Below are 25,298 nucleotides of genomic sequence, written 5' to 3' on the forward strand. Positions count from 1 at the left end.
AATTGCAGAGAATCCATTTTATCGTTGACTTTCCTTTCATGGTATTCCGGAAGATTAACACGCCCGCGACGGACAAAGCAGCCGCTGTAATGTCTAAACGAAGGAAAGTATGAATATATGGGGAACAATAGGAAATCGTGTTGAGTCATATCGCTATTTAATCAAATGTCGTGGAAGCATTTCTGTCCAGGTTGTCCAACGGAAACTGGAACGCGAGGGTACGTTTTCGTAACAATGTCGAGAAAGTTTCCGTGTAAAAGAAGAAAAAAAAATGACCGATCATTTGTACGGGGGTGCGTGTGTGCAGCTGTTACGAGACGTTTAGAAAAGCATAATGGGGAAGAATGGTTAATGTCTCGTAAAGGTAGCTTTGGAAAATAGGGTACTGAATTTTATTCGTCAGTGAACGCGTAATTAATACTCCATCGTAGGTGCACTGGCTAACGAATGTTGGTTTACGGTTGCAATTATAAGCAGGGATGACCTAGAATAAGCATGCTAAACTGTGCTTTCTGAAATATTATCGTGGGAATAACGAACCACGAATATTCGAATTATTTTGGCTCTGTTCGATGTACGTAGCGATTATGAAATTATCCCGAACGAGAGTTGGAAAAATATTTGCATAGGTGGACAATGAATCGATCACTGGTGCTACGAACGTTCCTCCAGATTGTTTATCGCGACGAGAAAAGTTCGGTCCAGAAAATTACCTAGAACTCTCCTCACAGTATCTCGATCGTGTTAAAGTTTGATTTTTGCGGCGTATCAAAGGAAAAATATGTCCCAGTCGTTCCTCGCGAGATTGCTTATCGGTCGCGTAACTCCCACGCGTATTGCCCGTGCAATCCCGCAGTTTCCGGTAACGAAACCATCGCGAAATATAAAAAAACTTTCAACGTTTCCGTGGACATAGAAAAATTTAATAACTTGCAAGACGTTTAGATTAAGTTTTCTGTAATTGACGTTCGATTTGGTAATCTCTGACCATCAGCCGATACATCGACGTCGAATAACCCTTTAGCGGGCACGTTTCACTGGGATAAGGGGAGTGATTAGCCGTAATTAGTTGTTCCACTCTTCTAAGACCCGGTTCCGGCCGTCAGCAGGGCTGTAATCCGATTTTCTGGCTGGCGGCGGTCGTCGCGGAATAATCGAATAATCCTGTCCCTCGAATGGAACCCCCATTAATCGACGGCGAGGACAAACGTTCAATCTTTTTGACGTTTACCTCTTTTTTTCGTTGTCGTTTCTTTTCTTATTTCCGTTCTCGCCTTCGCGTCTCCTGCTTTTTAATAAACTCGTTTGTAATAATGATGTTTGAAATTGCCAGTGACGAGAGGCTTGGTCGTCGCGTTTCGTCGAATGGGTAACGAAGTAGGGAGCACCGATGTTGTTGCAAAAGGCAATTCGCTTATGTAAATCGTGAGAGAGCCGTCCTGTACGTAATAAAATTTAAAGTGCGCTCCCGACGTGTGCACGGAAATGTACACACTTTGTTTGTTTGCCTGTTTCTCCTCCTCCTTCTTCTTCTTCTCTTCGTATTCCCTTTCCCTTTCTTCTTCATCTTCTTTCTCGAAAGGACTTTTCCCGTGTACGATGCCCGGGCTGTGTACCGTTACGTAACTGACGTTCATAGAATGGTGGAAATATGGGTTTGCGTTACGCGATGAATACCTGCTTTTGAAGGGCCTGACGATATTTTTCAAGCAAGCACCGCTTCCCGTAATAATGGAAAAATTTCACGCGAGTGTGCACGTTCCTCGCTCGTTGCTCTGAATTCCGCGAGGTCGGCTTATTAGCGAGTATTGCGCGATTCATTAAAAACGAATGCCGAACAAATAGAAATCAACGTGTTATAGGATACCCCGATTATCCAAATAAAAAGTCCATAGCGTTAACAAACTCGTTTCTTTAACACTAAACATTCCTACCATGATCGGTCAAATGACCAGTCTTTCTTTCTCTCTTTTACGAAGTACTTATAATTTGTGCATCACATGTATAGAAACTTGTGTTTTGATGTTTAATCGTAAGATATCCTCATTTAATTTTCATCGGATAGAAAATAAAACGCCCTTGAAAACGAATTTCGTTCCAAGTCGATACCGTAGTTAGTTCTAGAGAAAACACTTATTTAAGAAAAAGTACTGGCTAGTAATTACGCAAACATCTTGTATTTAAAATAATTTTCAATTAAATAAACAATTTATAATCTAGTTTTATCGTACACTAGTCGTACGATCAGTAGGAATTGCTGAAACTTCTTTGGGTATGTAGCGTCAAAGTAAATGTGAAAATAAACATAGAGGACAGCATAAATTATAATAGGTGATATATTCATTGGATAGGGGATGAAATGCCCTTTAAAATGAGCGTTTGTGAGAGTCGATAGCTTTATTAGTTCCGGAGATATGGCGATTTTAGTTTCAAGTCGATGCGATGGTTAGTTACGGAGATACGGTTTGTTTACGTTTCATTGGTATCAATGAATACGCGCGCGTGGAAATAGTAAACAGTGCGTAGTAAATTCTTGGAAATACTACGACTTCCTAGTCACGTGACTGTCTCGACTCACGCGCGACAAGGAGGTCCAGCGCGACGCGTCAGACGGAGACAGAGATAGTCAAATTAAGAAAAATACCCCTTCACATAAATTACGATATCTCGAAAACGGAAAGTCCGATCGCCAAAAACCAAAAACCAATTTCAAAGAGGAAGCTTTGCCGCTGCCAATGGTGGTGGAATTTTGAGTAAAGCACTAGTAGTTTCGGAACTGCACGCGTCTAAAGTTTTAGTATTTTTAATACGCGGGAAGCGCCATAAGAGAGCTTTTAAAAAATTACCCCTTTACATAAATTACGATATCTCGAAAACGGAGAGTCCGATCGACAAAAACCAAAAACCAATTTCAAAGAGGAAGCTTTCCCGCTGCCAATGGTGGTGGAATTTTGAGTAAAGCACTAGTAGTTTCGAAACTGCACGCGCCTAAAGTTTTAGTATTTTTAATGCGCGTTAATAGCCTTCTCTAAGGCGGAGAGCGGAATTTAAAAAATTATCCTTTACATAAATTACGATATCTCGAAAACGGAAAGTCCGATCGACAAAAACCAAAAATCAATTTCAAAGAGGAAGCTTCACCGCTGCCAATGGTGGTGGAATTTTGAGTAAAGCATGAGTAGTTTCGGAACTGCACGCGTCTAAAGTTTAACTATTTTTAATATGCGTTGTTAGACTGTTCTACGGCAGTGGAAACTAAAAATTCTCTCCTTTCGTCTTTGCTATACATACAGTTCCTATTTACATCGGAAATTAACCAGAATTTGGTACCAAATTTTGTCCAGTTTTTTACAAAAAACCGGTCAGATGAGACAGACTACATATTTTTCTCAGAAAACAAACAATAAGAATGGAAGTGGATATTGTAAAATTCATTGTACGTATGCTATAAGTCGTGAAGTTAAATGGCGCTAAAATAATATTGTGTGTTGGAAATTCTCAACGAAATTTTAAAAACGGTCATTTGACCAGTCGCAGTAGGTTTAGTGTTAAAGCTTTGCCCTATTTAAAACGTATCCAAAAACTGAAACTAAATTTTATACTTTGCATTACCGTGTTTATTAATTGGACAAGTTTTGGCGAGTCTTCCTTGGCGTCCCATTTACTCTACCTCCCGCAGTAAATGCTTTAAACTAAGTAGGATAACGTATCCTATTTTTTGCCAACGAAGAAGCATTTCGCAAACGAAAAGAGTGTTAAAAAAAAATTCTTTCTATTTTAACCTCCGAGCGTGCTGGTTACTATACGAGGAGGGTAAAACGCGAAAATTAGAAGAAGCGGAAGAAACGAAAAAGTAAATTGGACTCAAAGGAATGTTGATAAAAAGCACGAAAGAAAAAGAAATTAAAATTTTAAAAGTTGAACATGAGTTCCAGTATCAAACGAGACAGTTTACGATTAACCTAAACGCACGTTCGCGACCCCAAATATTTCAACTTTCCCCTTTGTAATCCAATCTCCTCACTTCGGTTTCGTGCACGCGACAGAGACAGATTTTCCTGCTTTTAAAGCTTCTCGACATGCTAATACTTTCAACTTTTTCTTTTCTTTTTACGTGCTTAGTGGGAGGAATTTATCGTTTAATTTCCACGCGTCTTCGATCTCCTGGATTCTGACGAAACAACTGTTTCTGAGTGTCGAAGGTTGCTGGTGGCCTCGCACCAGGTGCCAACTGGAAATCTACGCCAAATAAACCTTTTTTCCCGCGGTCGTTTCCAGGTTACACCGACGCCAAATGGCTTCGACGCGCTGTTTCTGTCTTCTCTCATTTTCTTATTTCCCGTTTGTTTGTTTGCCCTTTTTAATACCTTTCCATCGACTAGTGCCGCGAAACTGCCGAAACGGACAACTCCAAACGACGCGCGAGCGTGTTAGAAATCCGCTGTTTCGCTCGTTTGGGCCTGGAAAGGTTGCAAATAATTCGAAAGAGTGGTTTGGTCGCGTTCCAGGCGGATCGTTAAGCATTCGTAGTACTTACATATGTATGAATGTTGTTACGCGAAGAAGCCCGATTTAATACAAACACGGTCTTGTTTATATTCGCCGTCTGAAATCGATGTTTCGTTCCTCCAGCGCGGGCTTCGAGCCTCGAAACCTGCAAATCCGGTTATGAATAAACGTTTTAACCGTACGAGATATTCCGACGACGTTCACCAGTTATTTCAAGCTAGCTTCAGAAACCTGAGAAACCTCCTAAGGCGCGAGAATCGAGTTTAATTAATGAATTTCTAATTGTTGAAGGTGTTATTAATTTTAAGTATCGCGTGGTGCGCGAAAGACGGAGTCGAGAGTTTTCGAGAAAAGTATTCTTGTCGCGAGGTGACTGTGGAGTGCAAAGGGTTAAGTACGCCCTTGGTCGTTCCTAATGCACAACCACTGAATCAGGCGTGCTCAGACAGCAGTATAGTTGTGTTTAGATTGTCGGTGTGGCGTTAAGTAGCAATCCCTTTACCCTGGCGATTCCACGCGGAGGTATTCATCCGAGTGGACAACGTTACTACTGATTCTATCGACGTTCGCTTGACCCAACGGGCGCTATAAATTCTGCTTAGTTAAACTAATTCCACGGTTTAAGCTATAGCAAATGCTTACACCGTGTACCAACCGGTTGTACAAGGTTTGCGACTGCTTGACGAACCATACGTCTTCCAAGTTCCGATAACTCGAACACATCGCCTCTGCGAGAGGAATATTTTCCCTCGACGAGCGACGAATCTACGTTTAATCAGCGCCTTTTAGGCGGCCTATAGATAAGATTCGTAATTAGTTATAGACGTTGCTTTGAAGCGGCGACGATTCACCCCCGCGTACCCTCCCAACCCCCTTGGAGGCTTTAACCCGACTGGCGTTTGTACGTAATTCGATTTTCCGGCTGGTGTGCGAGCTGTCTCTCGTGAAAAGCGACACCGACCCGCTCCAAGACTGCGGCTAGCATCGAAAAATACTCGCTGAGCTATCATTCGTGAAGAAAAGGGCGGTTCCATGGTTAAAATTTAGTCGACAAATGCGTTTCTAATTTTGGTACAGCCGAGGTACAGTCTTCCTTGGACAGATCTATTTTTTTCTGACGGGCAATAATTAATTTTCCAACGCGACAAATCAACGTGACTGCGGTCGAGAGGTTGGAAATTTATTAATCGACGAATGGAATGGCCGAAACAAACGGTAGTTTGACGCCAACTATTACCAGAGGCGATTCCAAAAAATTGATCGTATTGCTCTCACGTCCACTCGCATTAATCACAGTTTATTTAAAAAAAAAGTCAAACGAAGCAACCGTCTATTTTACCCCGATAAATTTTTATTTTGGGATATACAGGGTGTTCAACCACCCCTGGGAAAAATTTCAATGGGAGATTCTAGAGGCCAAAATAGGACGAAAATTGAGAGTACCAATTTGTTGATGGTGGCTTCGTTAAGAAGTTACTAACGTTTAAAGTTCTGCCAATACTGAATTTTTTTCTGGAAAATGGGTAGGATTTCGGGGGTATGTATATTCACCAAAAATGATTATAATTGACCCTCGCAATCGAAAATAATTTTTCCAGAACGATTTAAAACACATGAAATTTCAGGGAAATCATTCATTCATAATCAGACATTGGATTTTTGGTAAAGAATTTTTTTCTCGAGAATACGTAGGAATTCGGGGGTATGTCTAATGACAAGAAATGATTGTAATTGACCCCTGCAACTAAAAATAATTTTTCCAAAACGATTTGAAATTTTTTAATTTCGTCGAAAAATGTGTTCCCCTACTCGAATTTTTTTCTCGAAACTGGGAAGGATTTTGGGGGTATGTGTATTCATCAAAAATGATTGTAATTGACCCCAGAAATCAAAAATAATTTTTTCGGGATAGTTTGAAACTTTTCAATTTTGCCGAAAAATTTAGGCACCTACCCCCTGTCGATTTTTCTTAAAAATTCGTTTTTCATTTTTAGTAATTTCGTTTGACGTCCTACAGAAAAGTTGTCTAATACTTTTTTGTAGGTACTCGTAAGCTCTACTTCAGAAAAAAGTTTCATTGAAATATACTCAATATTGCAAGAGTTATGGCTTTTTGAAAATTGGACCACTTTTATGGGGTTTTTCTCATTTTTCGGGGGTCAAAAATCAACCTTTCGAATATTTTTACAATTTCTACATATTCTTCATTAAAATACGCATCGTTTGCTTTTTTAAACATTAAAATCGTCCAATCCGTTCAAAAGTTATGACATTTTAAAGATTCGCATGAAATTTTCGTGCATTATTTCTGGCCATAAATTACATTTTCGATTAGGAATTTTTTTCTCGAAAATGGTTAGGATTTCGAGGGTATGTCTATCGACCAAAAATGATTATAATTGGTCCCTGCAATCAAAAATAATTTTTTTAGAACGATTTGAAATTTTTTAATTTTGTCGAAAAATTTCGCACCTTCTCGAATTTTTTTCTCGAAACTAGGTAGGATTTCGGGGGTATGTCTATTCACCAAAAATGATTGTAATTGACCCCCACAATCGATAATAATTTTTCCAGAACGATTTGAAATTTTTTAATTTAATCGTTAATAACTTTTTAACGAAGCCTCCATCAAGAAATTGGTATTCTCGATTTTCGTCTTATTTTGGCCTCTAAAAAATATATTTAGTTTCCTTTGAAATCTTATTCGATTATGATGCGTTAAATACACGACGCAGCGCGGTTGGTTCGTGAAAATGTTTTTAACATTTCGTTATTTCATCGTGCATTATAAAAGTTGATTCACGCGAGCGGACGACGTCGGGGTATTGTTAAAAAAAAATTTCATACTTTCTGTTCCCATATCTGCGGCTTGTCAAAGCGCAGCTGCCACGTATAAACGGTATTGCATTTCACAAAAACGTGAAAGCGGAGACGCGGTTAAGGGAGAGGCGGCAGAATTCGCCATCGAATCACTTGCAAATTCTAACTCAAATTTTCCCTACCGCCAGAACCGAATATTCTCCGATCCCTTTAAACAAAAATACGCTCCGCTCGTTTCTCGTTTCGAAGTCTTCAAACATTCCCTCGTGTTTGGCGTTCCAATTCTTCGCAAATTAACGAGAATCCGTCGCTGGATTTGCATACGTGGACAGCAGAAAATTCTGCTCATATTTGGGAAGGGAACTTATTCGATTACTTTAATGTCAAATTTAAACAATATTAAGTAGTATACGGAATATTATTCGAAGTTAAATCGTACGTCGACGGGATCGAGACATTTTGGGACGCTTGGGAAAGAAATTGCTCCGTCTAAATTTGATTACTTAGTTTCCAATTATAAGTCTGGCATTATAACTCGCAGGTTTTACTGATGGAACGAAGGTTGAAAAGAAGCCGGTCGCAACTTTCATCCAGACGTTTTTTAAGTTTGACAAGCCGGCTGTTTAAATTCGGGTTAAGTTGCGGATAAGCATCGTTCCGCTGAGAAACTTCGTTTTAATTATGCACTATTTTAATACAGCCCCCTTTTATCGGCGAGACGAACTTCGTTGTCGACGGGGCGAGTTTTTATCAAAGAGTCTTCAATCTGCGAAACTCTTGAATGCAGCGAGCCTTTGCGACGCTGATGCCCAGCCACCTTTTCCGCTTTCACGAAAACTGGCATTTTCTTCTATCTCGTATTTCTTACTTTCATATTATTTTTTTCTTTTTGTCTGCGGGCGCAGGAAGCAATTACGCCTCGAAATCGCCTTAAAATTTTAATAATCACGATGATTAGTGTTTGATAAATAAGAGTTTACTTTGATGGGAATCCGCCACGGTGAATTCCGTAGGGCTTTTCGCGAAAAACTCTTGCGCGAAGGGTTAATTTTCAATCGATCGCGTACCCAGACGGAATAAAACGGTTCAATTGAATGGAGAAGTTCAATATCCCGGTGGCATAAATTTCTCTGTGAAACGTCAAGCTTCTCTCCCTGACGGCTTTGAAAGTTTTCGGTACTTTTCGCCTATAAACCAAACGCCGAATCGATGAATCGACCAAGGAATAAAACTCATTTCAATCTCGCTCTCGCGATCAGAAACTCGTCAAACGCTTTGTTGAGAGCGTAGGCGTGGATAGTATGCGCGGCACAATTGTGCTTGTCGAAATTTTTAAGGCCTTTCACCGAAATTTGACAAAAATCCCCAAACATATCGTGTATTATTATGTACTTTTATTTGTGTCTGAATCGTAATGAAAATACTAGAACATATTCACGCAATACTAACAAGGGTCCATCTCGAACTATAAATCTCCAATTTTGATGAAACTTCGCAATTATGTAGTACTCATAAATCTATTATTTTTTTATTTTTCTCCTTGGATATTAATGATTTTTTATACAAAATACGGATAAATTGGAATTTTCATTTTTTCACACTAAAGAAAGATTTTATATTTGTAATTTTTTTCGCATTTCGCGTTATTGTGGAAAAATGAAAATTCCAATTTATCCGTATTTTGTACATGGATAAAAAATCATTAATATCCAAGGAGAAAAATAAAAAAATGTGCAATTTTGTAACATATTGTTTAAAGAAATGAAAGTTTACTTCTATCTGGATCCAAAGATTACGTCTACGAGGGTGAAACAGGTAGGATCGTAAACAGGACACTAGATTTTGTTACAAGTCGACGGACTTGTACTATCAACTGAAGAGAATACGGTGTAAGTTATGCTCGCAGCATTGGTAAAAGATATCTATCGGGAATAATAAAAATAGTATACTTTCCGTATCTAAGGGATCTCCGTAAAGAATGCTCGCAACTTGTCCGACAGTGGAACCTATTTTTCTCCCTTTCTTTACCGTCTATTTTCTTTTGTATATCCGTTTCCGTTCGCCGTGGAAAACGCTACCGCGGCACATATTCCGCCGCACTTTGATAAGTCACTGCCGCTAGATTGGAAGCCGGTGTATATTTCAACCTGAAGCGGGAGATTTGCTTTCGATACGTGACGCCGATGGCCCACGATTTATTTAAAACAACTTTAAAATCACCGTTACTTAAGGGAGTATTGCTGTCTAGGCTGTCATTTCTTTGGCCTTTCTTTGTGATTTTTTTTTTAACGACAGGTAGATTGTTTCGTACTGAAATTTTGCAGAAATATTTATTCGTCTTATAGGTATACACAGTATTTTTTTCATCAAAAAATATTAAAAATTGCGAGAGTTATAGCTTCTTCTTTTAAAAAACGCATTTAATACCTCCTTAAGGGAATATCTGTCCAAGCTGTCATTTCTTTAGCCTTTGTGATTTTTTTTCTAACGACAGGTAGATTGTTTCGTACTGAAATTTTGCTGATATATTTATTCGTCTTATAGGTATGTACAGGATTTTTTCCATCAAAAAATATTAAAAATTGCGGGAGTTATAGCTCTTTGTTTAAAAAAACGCATTTAAACTGGCTTATATGATATTTCAAGATCTAGCAGACCGATTTACCTCAAATTTGGAGAGAATATTCAGCACACACGCCTTTATCGCTGGAACTAGAGATTTAAAGGCAAGAGAACGATTAAAAAATAGAAATTCAAAACTTGAAGTGTCGCCATTTCTTCAACCTTCCCTATGAAGATACTTTAAATAAGAAGTTATAATTCCCAGGATTTTTAATATTTTTCCATGAAAAAAATACTGCACATACCTATAAGACGAACAAATATATCTACAAAGTCTCAGTACGAAACAGCCTACCTATCACTAAAAAAAAAAATCACAAAAAGGACCGTAAAATTGACAGTCTGGGCAGCAATACCTCCTTACAAAAAAGGAACTGAACTCCGAAACAAAGTTACGCGTTCGTCAAGCCATGGGAGGATCGGTGTTTACGTAAAATATTTGCTTCGGAAAAAAAAAGGGAAAGAGAAACTGCGTGTAGTTCCGTAGCAAAAGAAAAAAAGGGGGTCCATGCGCTTTGGTGACGTTACGAAACAACGTATGTGTGCGTATGTTTCCCCGGCGGAATGTTCTCTTTCTTCCTGTCCTTCCGCTTTCCACGAGACGGCCTGCGAAATGCAATCCTGCTGTCACATATTCTGTCACGCTTTGACATTCGGTTGGTAAGAGATGAAACGCGTTCTACAGCGTGCCCCAAAATACTCGACGCCCGAGTAGAAAGACGATTCCACTCGACGAAATAAATTAAAAGTACAGGAACGTTTTTTCGCGTGCCATTGTTTACGAGAAAGCTTTGAGGACGGAGTAGGTGCACACTCGTTTCGATCTCTCTGCTGGTTTCCATCCTGTTTGTTACACTTTCGATATGGGTCGCAATTGTTTAACAGAGTGAAAAGAAGTGCGTGAATTAAACCAATCGTTTTAGACTTTGGGGGACTTTGCTTTCGAGAATTTGAATAAAATTATTTCTGAACATATCAAAGAATAGAAATGAAGGTTTCGAAATTGATGGATTATGATGCCCTCTTAACTCTTGACAAGTCGAACCGTGTTGCCATGGAATATCGTTTTTCTTCTCTTTTTTTCGGATTTCCGCCTTCGTGTTTTTGTAATCCAGACACCGCTTAGCGCGAAAGGTTTTTTGTGTTCGTCCAGTTGCAATGTTTGCCCCGTTGTGTTCCATTGATAGCGGCTGTAATTACTGCCGCGAACGCGATGACGTAGTATCGACAGCCAGCGTTGTTGCACTGTATTTATTATGCAATTAAACCGCGAGCGTTAAACTAGATTTATAAGTGCTACGTGGCATGCTAGGGCAACGGAGTTATTACCCACGCAGTTGTAATTACGAGTATCGAATAATAGTGTCGTTTAATTTTCAAAGCTGATCCTCCGTGAAAGAAATTCTGATTACAACTATGGGGATTCGGGGAAACTCGATTCGTAACGAGTGATATGCATTTATTCATAAATTTTTTGCTACCTTTTATCGTAAAAAGTAGCTCCGTTTTAAATCACGTTAAGCTGCTTAGTAAAATGAAGAGTAATGTAATGTTATAATCCAAGAATATCGTGGCTCGTCTCTCGAACGTTTGCGTGCAACCCAAGCTGCAAATGTCAATAGAGTACACGGGTATCGCTTCACGCGGGAACGTATGCATATTCCGTGTCAGGATTTCATTTCGCGTAGAATTGTATTTCGCGAGCGCGGAAAGGAACTGACAAATAAGCCTAGCAATAATTTCGCCGGGGAAAAGGAGGCGAGAGATTTGACAGAAAATAAAACGAGGCGAGAAAGAAATTGGCGGAAAGAAAAAGAAGAGACAGGCTATCGACAGCTCGTCTTAGACAAGAGAGGGAAGGAGCCTGGGAAACGATAAAACAAATGACGGGACTTCGTAGCATCGCCAGACGAAATATCGTTTCAACGAGGCTGTTCGATATTTCGAGAAATTTACCCAAAGAAAACACAACCATTAAATTGTAATTAGAAAGTGAAATTGCGCTGACGCGTCTGACAATTATTTACTATTTCTACTTACGTCGATATTTAATCGTACGCACTTGTCCAGAGGATTTTCCAAGTCAATTTTCTCGAAAACAACCCCTTAACACGTTGACTGCTAAACTAAAACCGTGAAATTTTTTAATAGACCAAATCTTTGACCGTACAATTGTAAACTACGTGGATTAAAATTTGTCTTAGCGTAAATCTTCGAGTTAAACTAACTAGGTACATATAATTATTTTCAATGGACTGTTTACAAACAACACTCGGTATCGTGCGTACCACTTTGTTAACCATTCCGTAAACACCACCACGCGGCGTTCTATGAGTCGTTTTAGTTCATTATTGCGATAAGAACATTGCGTGTCAGTGCTCGTATGTTTGAAGTGATAATGGAAAGTACTGTCACGAAGGGTCGGTTTTACGCGGAAACGAACGATACGCTGCATCCAAGCACTTTAATAAAAAAAAATGAATTGTTTAAATTTCAACGGGACAAAATGGATTCACGACGAAGAAGTATTTCCCTCGAATCCATATCCGAACGCTTGGCTCGACTATTGGCCAAACGTCGATAGACTGTTGCCTGACAGTCGGAGTACAAACGAGCCAACGATATTGCGATAAAAATATCTGTACTCGTGTACAAAGCTTTCTTACTTTTTCCATTTTTCGTCCCCCTCTTTCACGGTACCCTATTGGCTTTGAAACGCCGAGTAACCCCCCTGGAGGGGTGCTCGATACATTTCTCTTTAAACCTCCTGTTTACCTGTCATTCTCTAATTTACTAATGTTTTTCGATTCAATTTAATTCGATAAAGTTTAAGCCACTTGGATCTTTTTCGTCTTGTTCGAAATAGTAATTCGTTAACATGGCCGAGCTTTTGCTTGGAAAAGTAAAGATTTGTTGCGAAACAAACAAATCAGTTTTCAGGTAACCAAGCTTCCATTGCCCTAGTAGAACACGGTTTATGGACGAACGTCAGCATATTTGCGGCGACCTCGTGAAATTACACACTCCGTTCGGGTAAAACGAAAATCAAAGCCGATTTCGTATCCACGCGGCTTTCAATCAACGAATGCATTAATGTTTCTAGACGGTGTATACACCGACAGCAAACACCGACCAAACGGAGCCAAATTTGTATGACCCCTTCGGAATTGTTTCCATCGATGGTGCAACCAGGGCTTTTAAACGCTTCGAGATGTTCGTTATCCCTGGAAAATTACAAACACAACGAAAATCGAGAACACGCGCGCGCACAACCAGTTAATTGTTTGACGAACCTGGTGATATTACATTGTCGTACTTTTATTCGGTCGTTCGCGGTCGAGCGCGAAATAGAAACTCAGGAAAACGGTTTCTTTCGATGTTCAATCAACTGCTGATATTTTAATTAAACGCCCCGTCGTTCGGTTTTCAATTCGGTTAGATGTATTTTATGGTTACACGGATATTGCGTTATTCCTGTGGACAGAAACGAATTTTCAAGGAATATATGGACACAGGAATATACATACACGCGTGCAATTCCGAGGCTATTCGCGTTTTCTCCGCAACTGTGTCACTATTGGAACCGGCAAAACTTACTTTTTTAAATGGTCCCCGTTTTATGTCGATCCGACATTTGGTTTTGGAGATATCGTCGTTCAAAGAAATGCATAACTTTTAAAATCCCACTATCTATAATATCTCTCCGTCTTACAGCAGTTAGACGCGCGCAGTTCCGAAACTACTCATGCTTTATTCAAAATTCCACCACCATTGGCAGCGGCAAAGCTTCCTCTTTGAAATTGGTTTTTGGTTTTTGTCGATCGGACTTTCCGTTTTCGAGATATCGTAATTTATGTAAAGGGGTAATTTTTTAAAAGCTCTCTTATGGCGCTTCCCGCGTATTAAAAATACTAAAACTTTAGACGCGTGCAGTTCCGAAACTACTAGTGCTTTATTCAAAATTCCACCACCATTGGCAGCGGTGAAGCTTCCTCTTTGAAATTGGTTTTTGGTTTTTGTCGATCGGACTTTCCGTTTTCGAGATATCGTAATTTATGTAAATGGTAATTTTTCTTAATTCGACTATCTCTGTCTTCGTCTAACGCGTCGCGTCGTACCTCTTTGTCTCGTACGTGACTCACGTGACCGAGTGGCCGAGTGACCTAGTTACTACGAGTCACGTGCGGTCAACGACCTTGGCGAGGCCGTAGTAAGAAAGTTCATTCATCTCGCGGACGTAAACAAAGCGCTTCGGTCTCATCCGATCGACTTGAAACTAAAATCCTCATATCTCCGGAACTAATTAAGCTATCGACTCGTACGAGCGCTCGTTTTAAAGGGTATTAAATCCTCTTTCCAACCACATTTGCGTTGTCAAATATTTTCAGATACTTCGACCCGATTTTTAGCCGAAAGTATTAACATTTGAACCTACGTTGATTGGGCATTCTTTACTCCTCTCGCTGAATACTGTAAGTCTTGAAATACTATTTTTTAATACCCTGTATGTGGACGTTTTCCTTCCACGCGACATGTATTTCTGGCGTTACAATTTTTCGATTGAAATTTAAATAGAGAAGGAAGTGGAAATTGTCGAGAAAAAATAATGGATAAACCGTCGGCGTGGAAAAGCGGAGCAAGGATATCGCGTTAGCTCGTCTGACAACAATTCAAGTGCGTGTCTATTGTTTCGGAGTGCGAGTAACACTCGATACAGATACTCTGAATGGAAAAATAGTACTAGTCGAGAGAGATGGCAACGAGTGCATACGCTGGCAGTTGCTCTCCGACAACAGGCGATTCGAGAATTTAAATACGTTTTTACGGTAGGAAATGTACGCGATTCGGCGTGTTTGTTTGAAAATCGATGGTTATTCATCGACGAATACGAAACTACGTACTGAAAGGCACATCGAACGCGAGAGTTATTAAAATTCTAATGCTAGATCGACGAGTGAGGAATCACCTTAATTCCTTTGATATTCTTTGAACTCTTTGTAAATAATATCGCAAACAAATCAACCGTTCGCGTACAGGTGAACAACGTCAAAATATAAACTACGTCTAACGGGCCAGACGCGGGTGTAATTAAAGTTTGAGCGACCACTTTCCATAAATTCGACGATTCGATTGATTCGATATGGTGAAAAGGTAAGCGTGGCGAGCAAACACTGAAATGCCATTAAATGGAACTGATTTTCGAAACGAGTTGGGGGATATCGTTAACCGACCGAAAGAGAATCAGAAACAGTTGGACCGTGCCGTGGCCACGCAAGTAACGGTATTAACATAATCGCTCGATGGCGATGATAATGATGATTTCCGTTTACAGGTAATTTTACCAAGCGATTAACAACGACGCTCGACTCGAGTGCCTAAAATTTAACGTTTATTATTTTTCACTAGTTCGGACACTCTCGGACGAGAGGCTATCGATTAGTAATCGATAGAAGAGAGAATCGAAATTTAATCCAGAAATCCCCCGACTCGTGATTCGAGATGGTGCGATAATTGTTACTCGACACCTAATTAATATAATCGGGCATCTGGTGCCACGAGAATCGTTCGAACTGTTGTATCGGATATACAAACAATAATTAACTATCGATTATATCTCATACCACGTTCGATAACTTGTCGAGTTCACGAAAAGTGAACATCTCCCGCGCGTTTTGCCGTACGAATTTAATGGTTCTATGGCTGTCGAGATCGCCCGCAATATTTGTGCGGTGTACGAAGAAGGTTACGTTGCTGACACCAGAAAAATGGTTTCCTCGATTCGGAGAGCACAATTTTCCAATGAAGGATGAGTTTTCTCGCGTAATGATTCACGACAATCGTCTCGGGGATTAACTGATGCTTTGTTTCTTGTTTAAATGTTTTCTTAGCAATCGATTCGTAGAGCAGAAAAACTTTAGTGTCGAAATTTTAGTTATCTTAACGAGACTAGCTCGAAGGTAGATCGGAACGGGGGTCGTTGCGTGGGCGTCATCTGTTATTTTTCCAAGGTAGAGCTTGGTTATTACGCGTCCCGGGGAAAAGGAGAGATGACGCAACAGCCAACAAACAGCGAAATGCCATCAGACGCGACTGATTTCCGAAGCAGACGAGGATATCATTATCCAATCGACCGAAAGGGAACTGGAGAGTAGCAGGACTGTATACATATAGCTAAACGCATGATTGAACGCGACGATTGCTGGACCGACAGGCTCCTCTTAACCGAGCACGAGCCGCTCTTTGATTACATAATGATTCCCTGCTGCTGGCGTTTGAAAACGAAGCCACGTACCTACGCTGTTTCGCCATTTTGATCCCAGACCCGTTCACGCGATAAAGAACAAGAATTCTTTGGAATTCGCATGTTTTTGCGTAGAAAGGCGCCCGGGACGTGACACGTTTCGAAACAGGGGACAATTCCCGAACGATCTGTTCCTCCGGTACGTGAAAAATTGCCCCCCGTGCCTTCCGGGCGAACCTCCCCTTGAATTATTGCTCTTTCCTTCGCGGAGTGCTGTGTCAACTTCCACGAAGAAACTCGTTTCATTAGAAACGTACGATTTCCGACATTCGAGCGCTTTCTTTGCCTACCATTACTCGATAGCTGTTTACAGAAAATGATTAGACGTTGCTATGTAACCAATGAAATATTACCGAAACAATGACACAGAATTGAAAACCTCGAACCCAATTTCGGAGAGAAATGTGTTACACATTGTTGTTATGGCAGAAATGAAATTCCACCTGTCTCTGCGATGCACCTCGCCGGGACGAATGAATCCAAAAACAAGAATCGCGGAATAGCTATATACCGTTTTTGATTGGATGTTCGAAACGAAACGAACGCGTCTATGTTACGCGATACGAATTACATTTTTCGTGGTTTCGAAACCTGTGTCGAGATACAGCGTGAAAATATTCTCTCTGCCATTAACGCGATTATTACGATACGAATTATAAATTGTATTATTTATACAAAACAGATAAAAAAAAAAATTTTTCAAATCGTTCTAAAAAAATTATTTCTAGATTCTAGGGTCAATTACAATCATTTTTGGTCATTACACGTACTCCCGAAATCTTGCACATTTTCGAGAAAAAAATTGATTACTGAAAATCTAATTAGGTGCCTAAATTCGACGAAAAAAAAAACTTTCGAATCGTTCTAGAAAAATTATTTTCAGTTGCAGGGGTCAATTACAATCATTTTTGGTCATTACACGTACTCCCGAAATCTTGCACATTTTCGAGAAAAAAATTGATTACTGAAAATCTAATTAGGTGCCTAAATTCGACGAAAATAAAAAATTTCGAATCGTTCTGGAAAAATTATTTTCAGTTGCAGGGGTCAATTACAATCATTTTTGGCCATTACACGTACTCTCGAAATCTTGCACATTTTCGAGAAAAAAATTGATTACTGAAAATCTAATTAGGTGCCTAAATTCGACGAAAAAAGAAAATTTCGAATCGTTCTGGAAAAATTATTTTCAGTTGCAGGGGTCAATTACAATCATTTTTGGTCATTACACGTACTCCCGAAATCTTGCACATTTTCGAGAAAAAAATTCAATACGGGTGGAACTTTACACGTTAATAACTTTTTAACGAAGCCTCCATCAAGAAATTGGTATTCTTGATTTTCGTCTTATTTTGGCCTCTAGAATCCCCCATTAAAAGTATTGTACAATACTTGTGTTCTTTAACTCTGTACTTGAACATTTTCTCGAGTTCTGAGCGCAGAACGTCTCGATTGCTGTCCACGTTAAGATCTAAGGAAAAGCATCTTTTGAAACTGTACTCTCCGGGCAGCTACAAACGGGGCCACTCCCTGTACGATAAAGAACCAACGGAAACAAGGAATCTGTGAAAGTAATATCAACGACGGGCGTAATAATGTACGCGCGAAATGAAACGGTATTACGGAAACCGTAGACCGGGAACCGCGACCGCAAAGCCTTCTGTCAGTATTTTTGGTATCACAATACGAAAAATCTCTGTCATCCGCGGCGTCCAGGCCCGTGTTCGCGTTCGTGTTTCGCGTTCGTTGCGCTGGAAAAAGTGCAGCTTCTATTTTCCCACGGTATTACACTCAACGTTTGCAAACATTAAATCCTCGTGTTGCAAATACTGGTAACGCCGTGTAAGACTAGGTTGGTTCTCTGCGCCTCCAGTGAAAAGACGGCCCGGGAATTATTAAAGCCGTGCATGCAAACGTACACCGCCGAAAAAAAGGTAATCCGAATGTCGCAAATCCCCGTTGATTTTTGTTTCGTTCGAACGTGACGGGGCGGCCGGGGGTTGCGGTCTACGCCGATTGTCCGGATAATTGTCCCGTGATTAAAACGAATTTAAATACATCCGCGCTTCAAAGCTCGAGGATTCTCTATTTTTCCTACGTTCTATTTAGGCTAAATATACTGGACATTTCATAACAAACGGTACCTTTGTTTCGTTTAAAACAACACGTTGACCCACTGGTGGGTCATGCTTGTCTGTTCCATGGAGTGGATTGACCCACCGGTGGGTCATGCTTGTCTGTTCCATGGGGCGGCATGCATCATCGATGGGTCACATTTGTATATCAAAAAATGCATAGTACAAAATGTTATTTAACATTATAATCAAACATTCAACATAACTTCTAATTTAACCGATACATTAAATATAATAAAATATAATTACTTATTTTTTATTATTCGTGGTACTGAGTACCTTTTAAGTTTGCTAAGCGTTTATAACATTCTTTGCATCCCTTCCCCACAGCTAGCTTGATTCGTAACGCGTCTTAATTTAATAGGACCGTATAGGAAAGATATTGCGTAACTCTGGCAAAAAAAGAAACATTGAGAAAGTCTCTATTGGAAAGATAGTCGAACTTGAAACTTGGAAACAAACTCCCCCTGTATAAAGCTATCCTAAAACCAATATGGACTTAGGGCAACCAACTCAGTGCCAGCAATTTCAGCTGCGAAGTGCTGCAACGATTTCAATCCAAACTTCTGAAACTCGTTTCCAATGCTTTTTGATGCGTCATTAATCAGCTGTTTAAAAAATTTATATTCTCCAACTTTAAGTTTACTTCAGTGAAATCTGCGTTAAATACGCGTGTCACGAGCTGACGGCGAAATAAACGTTCTCTTTGGGCGAAAGATCTTTTCAAAGCCCAGCGTCGTACACGTGTGACGTGTTCCGAATTAAAAGCACGACCGGCGGAAGTTAGCTTAGAAACTGGTGAACAAGTAAGACGTGAAGTCGACTGACGCCATTGGCAGGTGTTTAATTGAAATTGTCGTACAAACGTGTAATATGAATGATATACGTTGGGATGTGATTTATTAATTAAAACGAAAATTGGTAGACACGAGTGGATTTAATTATTTAGTAATGTAAAAGAAATTGTGGATGACTACGGAAGACTTGGAGCCAGGATGCGCTTATTTCGGTCAGCCGAGGAAACGTTTGTGCTTCTTCTTTTCCCGCGATAGCTTAACGGGGTTTGCTTCTAAGGCGTTTGTTAAAGAGAAGCGCTGCCAAACCGGGATTTCATCATATTTAAAGTTCCCGACGTTTAATATTTCAAAAGCTGCACGAGTATAAAGTATCAGTTTCTGCATTCCCTTTTATCCAACTTCGCCTTACTGCCGTAAAGAGGAACTCAAACACACGTTTTCTACGTTTTCAACTTTATACGTGGCTGTCCTACTTTTCGCGAACGCGTTAAATGGTCGCAGTTTACGGACGAGCTTGTTCGGTTTTCCCAATTTTTCGTCGTTCGTCGCCCCCGATATTTCGTTCGAAGAAAAACGAGAAACGTCGCACGACGACGCGAATAACAAGCTTTTCGAAACGCTTCCGCGAATTTGACAGCATCCAGACAGTTCCCGTTCCCGTCGCTTCGACAAATAATTACAGTTATTCGTAAAATTGGGCGTACACGCGATGCGAATATCGTATTTTACGTATTCGTTCCAGCAAACGATTCTCACGATTCTATTCCTGTACAAGAAATCAAAATAAAAGTAACAATTGCGAATTAAAATTTTCATGTGTCGAGAAATTTCGAGGGAAAATATTTCTAACACATTTTTCACTCGCTTCATCCTCTACAGGGTGTTCGATAACCCGTGGGATAAATTTTAAGACGAAAATCAAAACACATTTCCGGTCACACAATATATTTTCGATTTGGAATTTTTTTCTCGAAAATGGTTAGGATTTCAAGGGTATGTCTATTCACCAAAAATGGTTGTAATTGACCCCTGCAATCAAAAATAATTTTTTTAGAACGATTTGAAAATTTTTTTTTTCGTCGAAAAATTTAAGCACCTACCCCCTGTCGATTTTTCCTAATAATGAGTTTTTGATTTTTAGTAATTTTATTTGACTCCCAACAGAAAAGTTGTCTAATACTTTTTTGTAGGTACTCATAAGCTCTACTTCGGAAAAAAGTTTCATTGAAATATCTTCACTATTGTAGGAATTATGGCTGTTTGAAAATTGGACCATTTTTATGGGGGTTTTCTCATTTTGCGGGGTCAAGGATCAAGTTTTCGAATATTTTTGCGATTTGTACATATTCTCCATCAAAATACGCGTAGTTTGCTTTTTTAAACATTAAAATCGTCCAATCCGTTCAAAAGTTATGACATTTTAAAGATTTGCATGAAATTTTCGGGCAATATTTCTAGCCATAATTACATTTTCGATTTGGAATTTTTTTCTCGAAAATGCGTAGGAATTCGAGGGTATGTCTAATGACCAAAAATGATTGTAATTGACCCCTGCAACTAAAAATAATTTTTTTTAAATAATTTGAAATTTTTTAATTTTTCCAACTATTTCACACCTACTCGAATTTTTTTCTCAAAAGTGGATAGGATTTCGGGGGTATGTCTAATGACAAAAAATAATTGTAATTGACCCCTGCAACTAAAAATAATTTTTTTAAAACGATTTGAAATTTTTTAATTTTTCCAAATATTTCACACCTACTCGAATTTTTTTCTCGAAAATGCATAGGAATTCGAGGGTATGTATATTGACCAAAAATGATTGTAATTGACTCTTGCAACTAAAAATAATTTTTTTAAAACAATTTGAAAATTTTTAATTTAATTTTTTTATAACTTTTTATCAAAGCCTCAATTAACAAATTAGTATCCTTGATTTTTGTCTTATTTTGGCCTCTAGAATCTCCTATTAAAATTTTCCCCAGGGGTGGTCGAACACCCTGTACAATCATCAGAAATCTGTCTCTTCAAAGGGGAGATTCGAGTTGTTTGTTAGGTTTACGATATCCCTTCGGCGGAAGGGATCAGTCGAGTACAAAGGGTTAATAGTATTATATAGTAAGGGGGTACAGAAATGAAGAAACTCGCCCTTTGCCTGAAAACCCTAAGTACGTGGTTATTTTGCTTACTGGTTGATTCTAATGCTCGAAAATAATTTTATGGAAAGATTCTCTGCGTGGACGTTCGTGTATCGCGTTAATGGGCAAAAGGGTACATTGTAATCACTAATTACATCCAGTTAAATGTGACGTGGTCGGTGGTAGGTGCGACGTTATCCCTCTCTCTTGATCAGGTCGCAACCACCGCCACCCTGCGGCTACAACCCTTCAAGCTGCTCCGTCTGAACTCGGTATGATTAGTGCGAACGATAAGTCGAGAGACGTCTGCCGGCGTATTCTCACCGCGTTATCTGTCTGTAATTAGTTGCACCTAATGACACATAATTAAGACAAAAAGCTCTCGAACCGACCGTGTACTCGGTACAGTGCTCTTTGCCTCGTCCAGCCTCCCGATGGACGCTTTAGAAATATGAGATCATTCCAAAGGATCATCCTATCTCGAGGGGACATTTCTCACGCATGCATCCTCGATCGAGAATTTTTTTTAAGCTTCGAACTAGCCTCAGACACGGACAAACAATTATACGGATCGAAAGAGAACATTGTTTGCTCGTCTTTTAAGGAAATGTTTTTTATTCATTCGACGAAACGTTGAAACGAATCCGCAGTCGATGTAATCTCGACGATGCACCGTTATTGTATTTATGGTAATGTTGAAGCGACGGAATTAATGGTCTCGGACGATATTTGCTAACCGTGGCAAAAATAATGCGAGTTCATACAGATCCGTGGCCGTTTATTATTTTCATCGCGATTAATTGCCGATCTGATATGCATGATAATGATAATGTATCGGGCACTGTTCAACCAGGCGAACGTGCATTAATATGAATGACGAAGAAAAACAAACATTCGGTGAGTTGCGTAATAACGGGGAACTTGCGCGAATTTCCTGCCAAACACAGCGCTGCGATAATAATTATGAACTCGATCGTGTTTCCGCAGTTCTCATAACACTAAAGCAAAAGTTCATCGCTATACGAAATAAAAATAAGAATTTTCCTTCATTTGTATTATTTAGGATATCGCGAAGCAATCTTTTCCGTGGGCATGGATCCTAAATAGAGACCGATTTCTAAACATGACTTTGGATTAACATAAGATAATTTAACCAAACACGGCGGAATAACGTTACCCGTTGTTTCCGCGACCGAAACAATACGCTATTAGCATCCCAACGCCATCATAATCATATGCTCGTGAACTCACGCAACAGCGAGTAACCGAGCCGTTATCTCAGTTAATCCTATTATAATTCATATTAGGTCAGTCAGCAAAGCTGCTTTTAGCAAAGGGTTTCCCCCCCTTGCTCCTGTCGCTTGTAAATTTTTATTGGTCCATTTCGTTGCAGCGAAACCGTTTATTATCGTTGGTAAACGTCATCGTTGCTGTTGCCGTTTTGATCGATCGGCACCCCTGTTTTCGTTGCTATCGGGTCGTCGTTCGCCCCGTAAAAATTAACGATTTCAGGAATAGACTGCTTATTTTCAGAGAAAACATTTCTATGGAACATTGTAAGCGTCGAAAATATACAACGCTTCCCTCTAAAAATTTGTTTTAAATTGCATCGATACGGCGTGGCGGTATTCCTCCGCGAAATTAGGATATTTTTAATCGCGTTTAAAGTGTACGAGAGTGCTGGGAATTTATTTAGCAGACGCGGTCGACAATTTGCTCGGTCCCAAGCGTGTTCGCAGCAAGTGTACCGGGGGATGCTCGAATAAATAACATTAAAGCAGGTTCGGAGACCTTGATTCATTAAATAGTGGTTAAATCTCGCAATACGGGTGAAATAGAAAACGTGCAACGGGGTCAAGCACGTCGGGTGAACTCGGGGGTTAGTTCGGTGTCAGGGGAGTATACATATAATCCTTTCCTAATGACGTGCCTATTTTTACCTTTAATACAGCTGACACGTCGCGATCGTGCCTAGCGAGGAAGATCTAGTTCACGCGTATATGTTTTTCAGCACATTTCGCGCTCTGATTAACATACATACGTGCATACGTACAGCGTCGAGTCTAAATCCTCGATTCAGCTCGTTTCGAAAAGAATCTTTGGGAATTAATTAAGATCGGTTGCATCCCTTTGGCTGAAAACAATTAAGGCACGGTAATAAAGCGAACGTAGATTATTAAGCACGCCCGAGGGGAGCCTTAATAAAGAGTTTGTTGTTTATTATTTCCAGACGCCGCAGCGCAGCGTAGCGATATCGACGACCGTGTTTCACTTGCTGGTCCTGGCCGGTTTGTTCACCTTCGGCACCGCTGCATTCTGCCCGATCAAGTGCATCTGCGACGACGACAACCTCGTGGTCTCCTGCATAGAAGCGAACCTGGACGTGATACCGATAGCCCTGAACCCGAGCATCCAACGGATAGTCCTCAAGGAGAATCGGATAAAGACAGTAGAAGACGCTGCCTTCCGGTTTTACGGGGACCTAAAAAACGTCGATCTGTCCAGCAATCACTTGTTAACTATTCCCAACGGGAGCTTCGAGGCGCAGAAGCAACTGGTGGAACTGCATCTCAGGCACAACAAGATCTCAGCGTTGGCCGAGAAGGCGTTCCAAGGTCTGAAATCATTGACAGTGCTGAATCTACGCGACAATTACTTGGAGAGCCTGAAGAGCGGTCTGTTCGCCTCTCTGTTGAAACTGGAGGAGCTCGATCTGGGGAAGAATCGTATATCGAAAGTGGAGCCTGGGGCTTTTCAGAAGTTGGGCTCGCTCAGGGTGCTTCATCTCGACGACAATCAATTGAGAAGCATCCCCTCGCCGGCTTTGGCCCCGTTGAACGCCCTGGCCGAGCTCCACATAGGGTGGAACGCGTTCTCCTCGCTGCCCAACGACGCCTTCAAAGGATTGGAACAGTTGACCGTGCTGGACATCACTGGCGCGGGCTTGGACGATATCGGGGACGGCGCTTTCCGCGGTTTGAACGCTCTGCGCACCTTGGAATTGGACGGGAATAAATTACGGGAAGTGCCGACGAAGCAGCTGGCGATACTGCCGCGGCTCGAGGAGCTCACCCTGGGTCAGAACTTTTTCACCTCGCTGAGGCTCGGAGCCTTCCAAGGACTCTCGAAGCTGAAGAAATTAGACATATCCGCGGCGAAATTGTTAACCACGGTGGAACAAGGGGCGTTCTCGGACAACGCCAATCTCGAGACTCTCATACTGAACAGCAACAAACGACTGACCACGATGGAGGACGGTTCCCTGGCCGGTTTGCCAAATTTGAGGCATCTGATGGTCCGCGACAATGCGTTTACCGGATTCTCCGAGTCCCTGGTGGCCTGGAAGGAGCTACGTCGACTGGATTTAAGCGAGAATCCGATGGTGTGCGACTGTAGCCTGCTCTGGTTGTCCGAGGTGCTGGTCCCCAGGAACTCTAGCCCGGTGATATGCGCGCAACCGCCGGAATCCAAGGGAAAACCCATCAAGGGAATGACGCCCGACGAGCTGGGCTGCGCCTTCTCCGATCCGCGTAAACAAGCTTTGCTGGCCACGCTTTGCGTAGCCGGGCTCGCCCTTCTCACCGGCCTGACGTTGATCCTCTACTACAGATGTCGGAGACGCGTCAGGGACGCCCTGAAGGACTACAAGTGGAAGAACCGAGCGATCTCTCGCAAGGAGCACGAGTACCAGAAGACCTTCTCCGACGACGAGTACATCGTCAGGTCCGCGCATCCTCACCACCACCACCATCATCACCATCAGGCTCAGTCGCAGCCGATCCCCTCCCACCATCACCACCATCACCTGCAGCAGCAACAGCAGCAGCAGCAGCAGCAGCAACACTCCCAGATTGCCACTGGCATCAAACCGATACCGGTGACGGAGCTGTAGCTAGAACTTCGGGCGGCGAGCCCCGGAGCCGGCGGCGTTTGGTTCTTGCCCCACGGCAGCACTACTCTCGCCGAGGGCTTCACC

At 40.9% G+C, this 25,298-nt stretch overlaps 1 protein-coding gene across 3 annotated transcripts in view; it reads left to right on the top strand.

The window, feature by feature from the left end:
• The window catches only part of LOC143349346 (uncharacterized), a 224,511-nt gene extending 199,297 nt beyond the window's left edge, over nucleotides 1–25,214 (top strand). For all 3 annotated transcript variants that reach the window (XM_076780525.1, XM_076780526.1, XM_076780527.1), the window contains one exon: nucleotides 23,553–25,214. In XM_076780525.1, coding sequence (XP_076636640.1) covers nucleotides 23,553–25,214 — 1,662 coding nt within the window. The remainder of the gene's footprint in view (nucleotides 1–23,552) is intronic.
• Nucleotides 25,215–25,298: the final 84 nt, after the last annotated feature.

The sequence above is a fragment of the Colletes latitarsis genome, chromosome 13 (genome assembly GCF_051014445.1).
Source record: "Colletes latitarsis isolate SP2378_abdomen chromosome 13, iyColLati1, whole genome shotgun sequence".
NCBI lineage: Eukaryota > Metazoa > Arthropoda > Insecta > Hymenoptera > Colletidae > Colletes > Colletes latitarsis.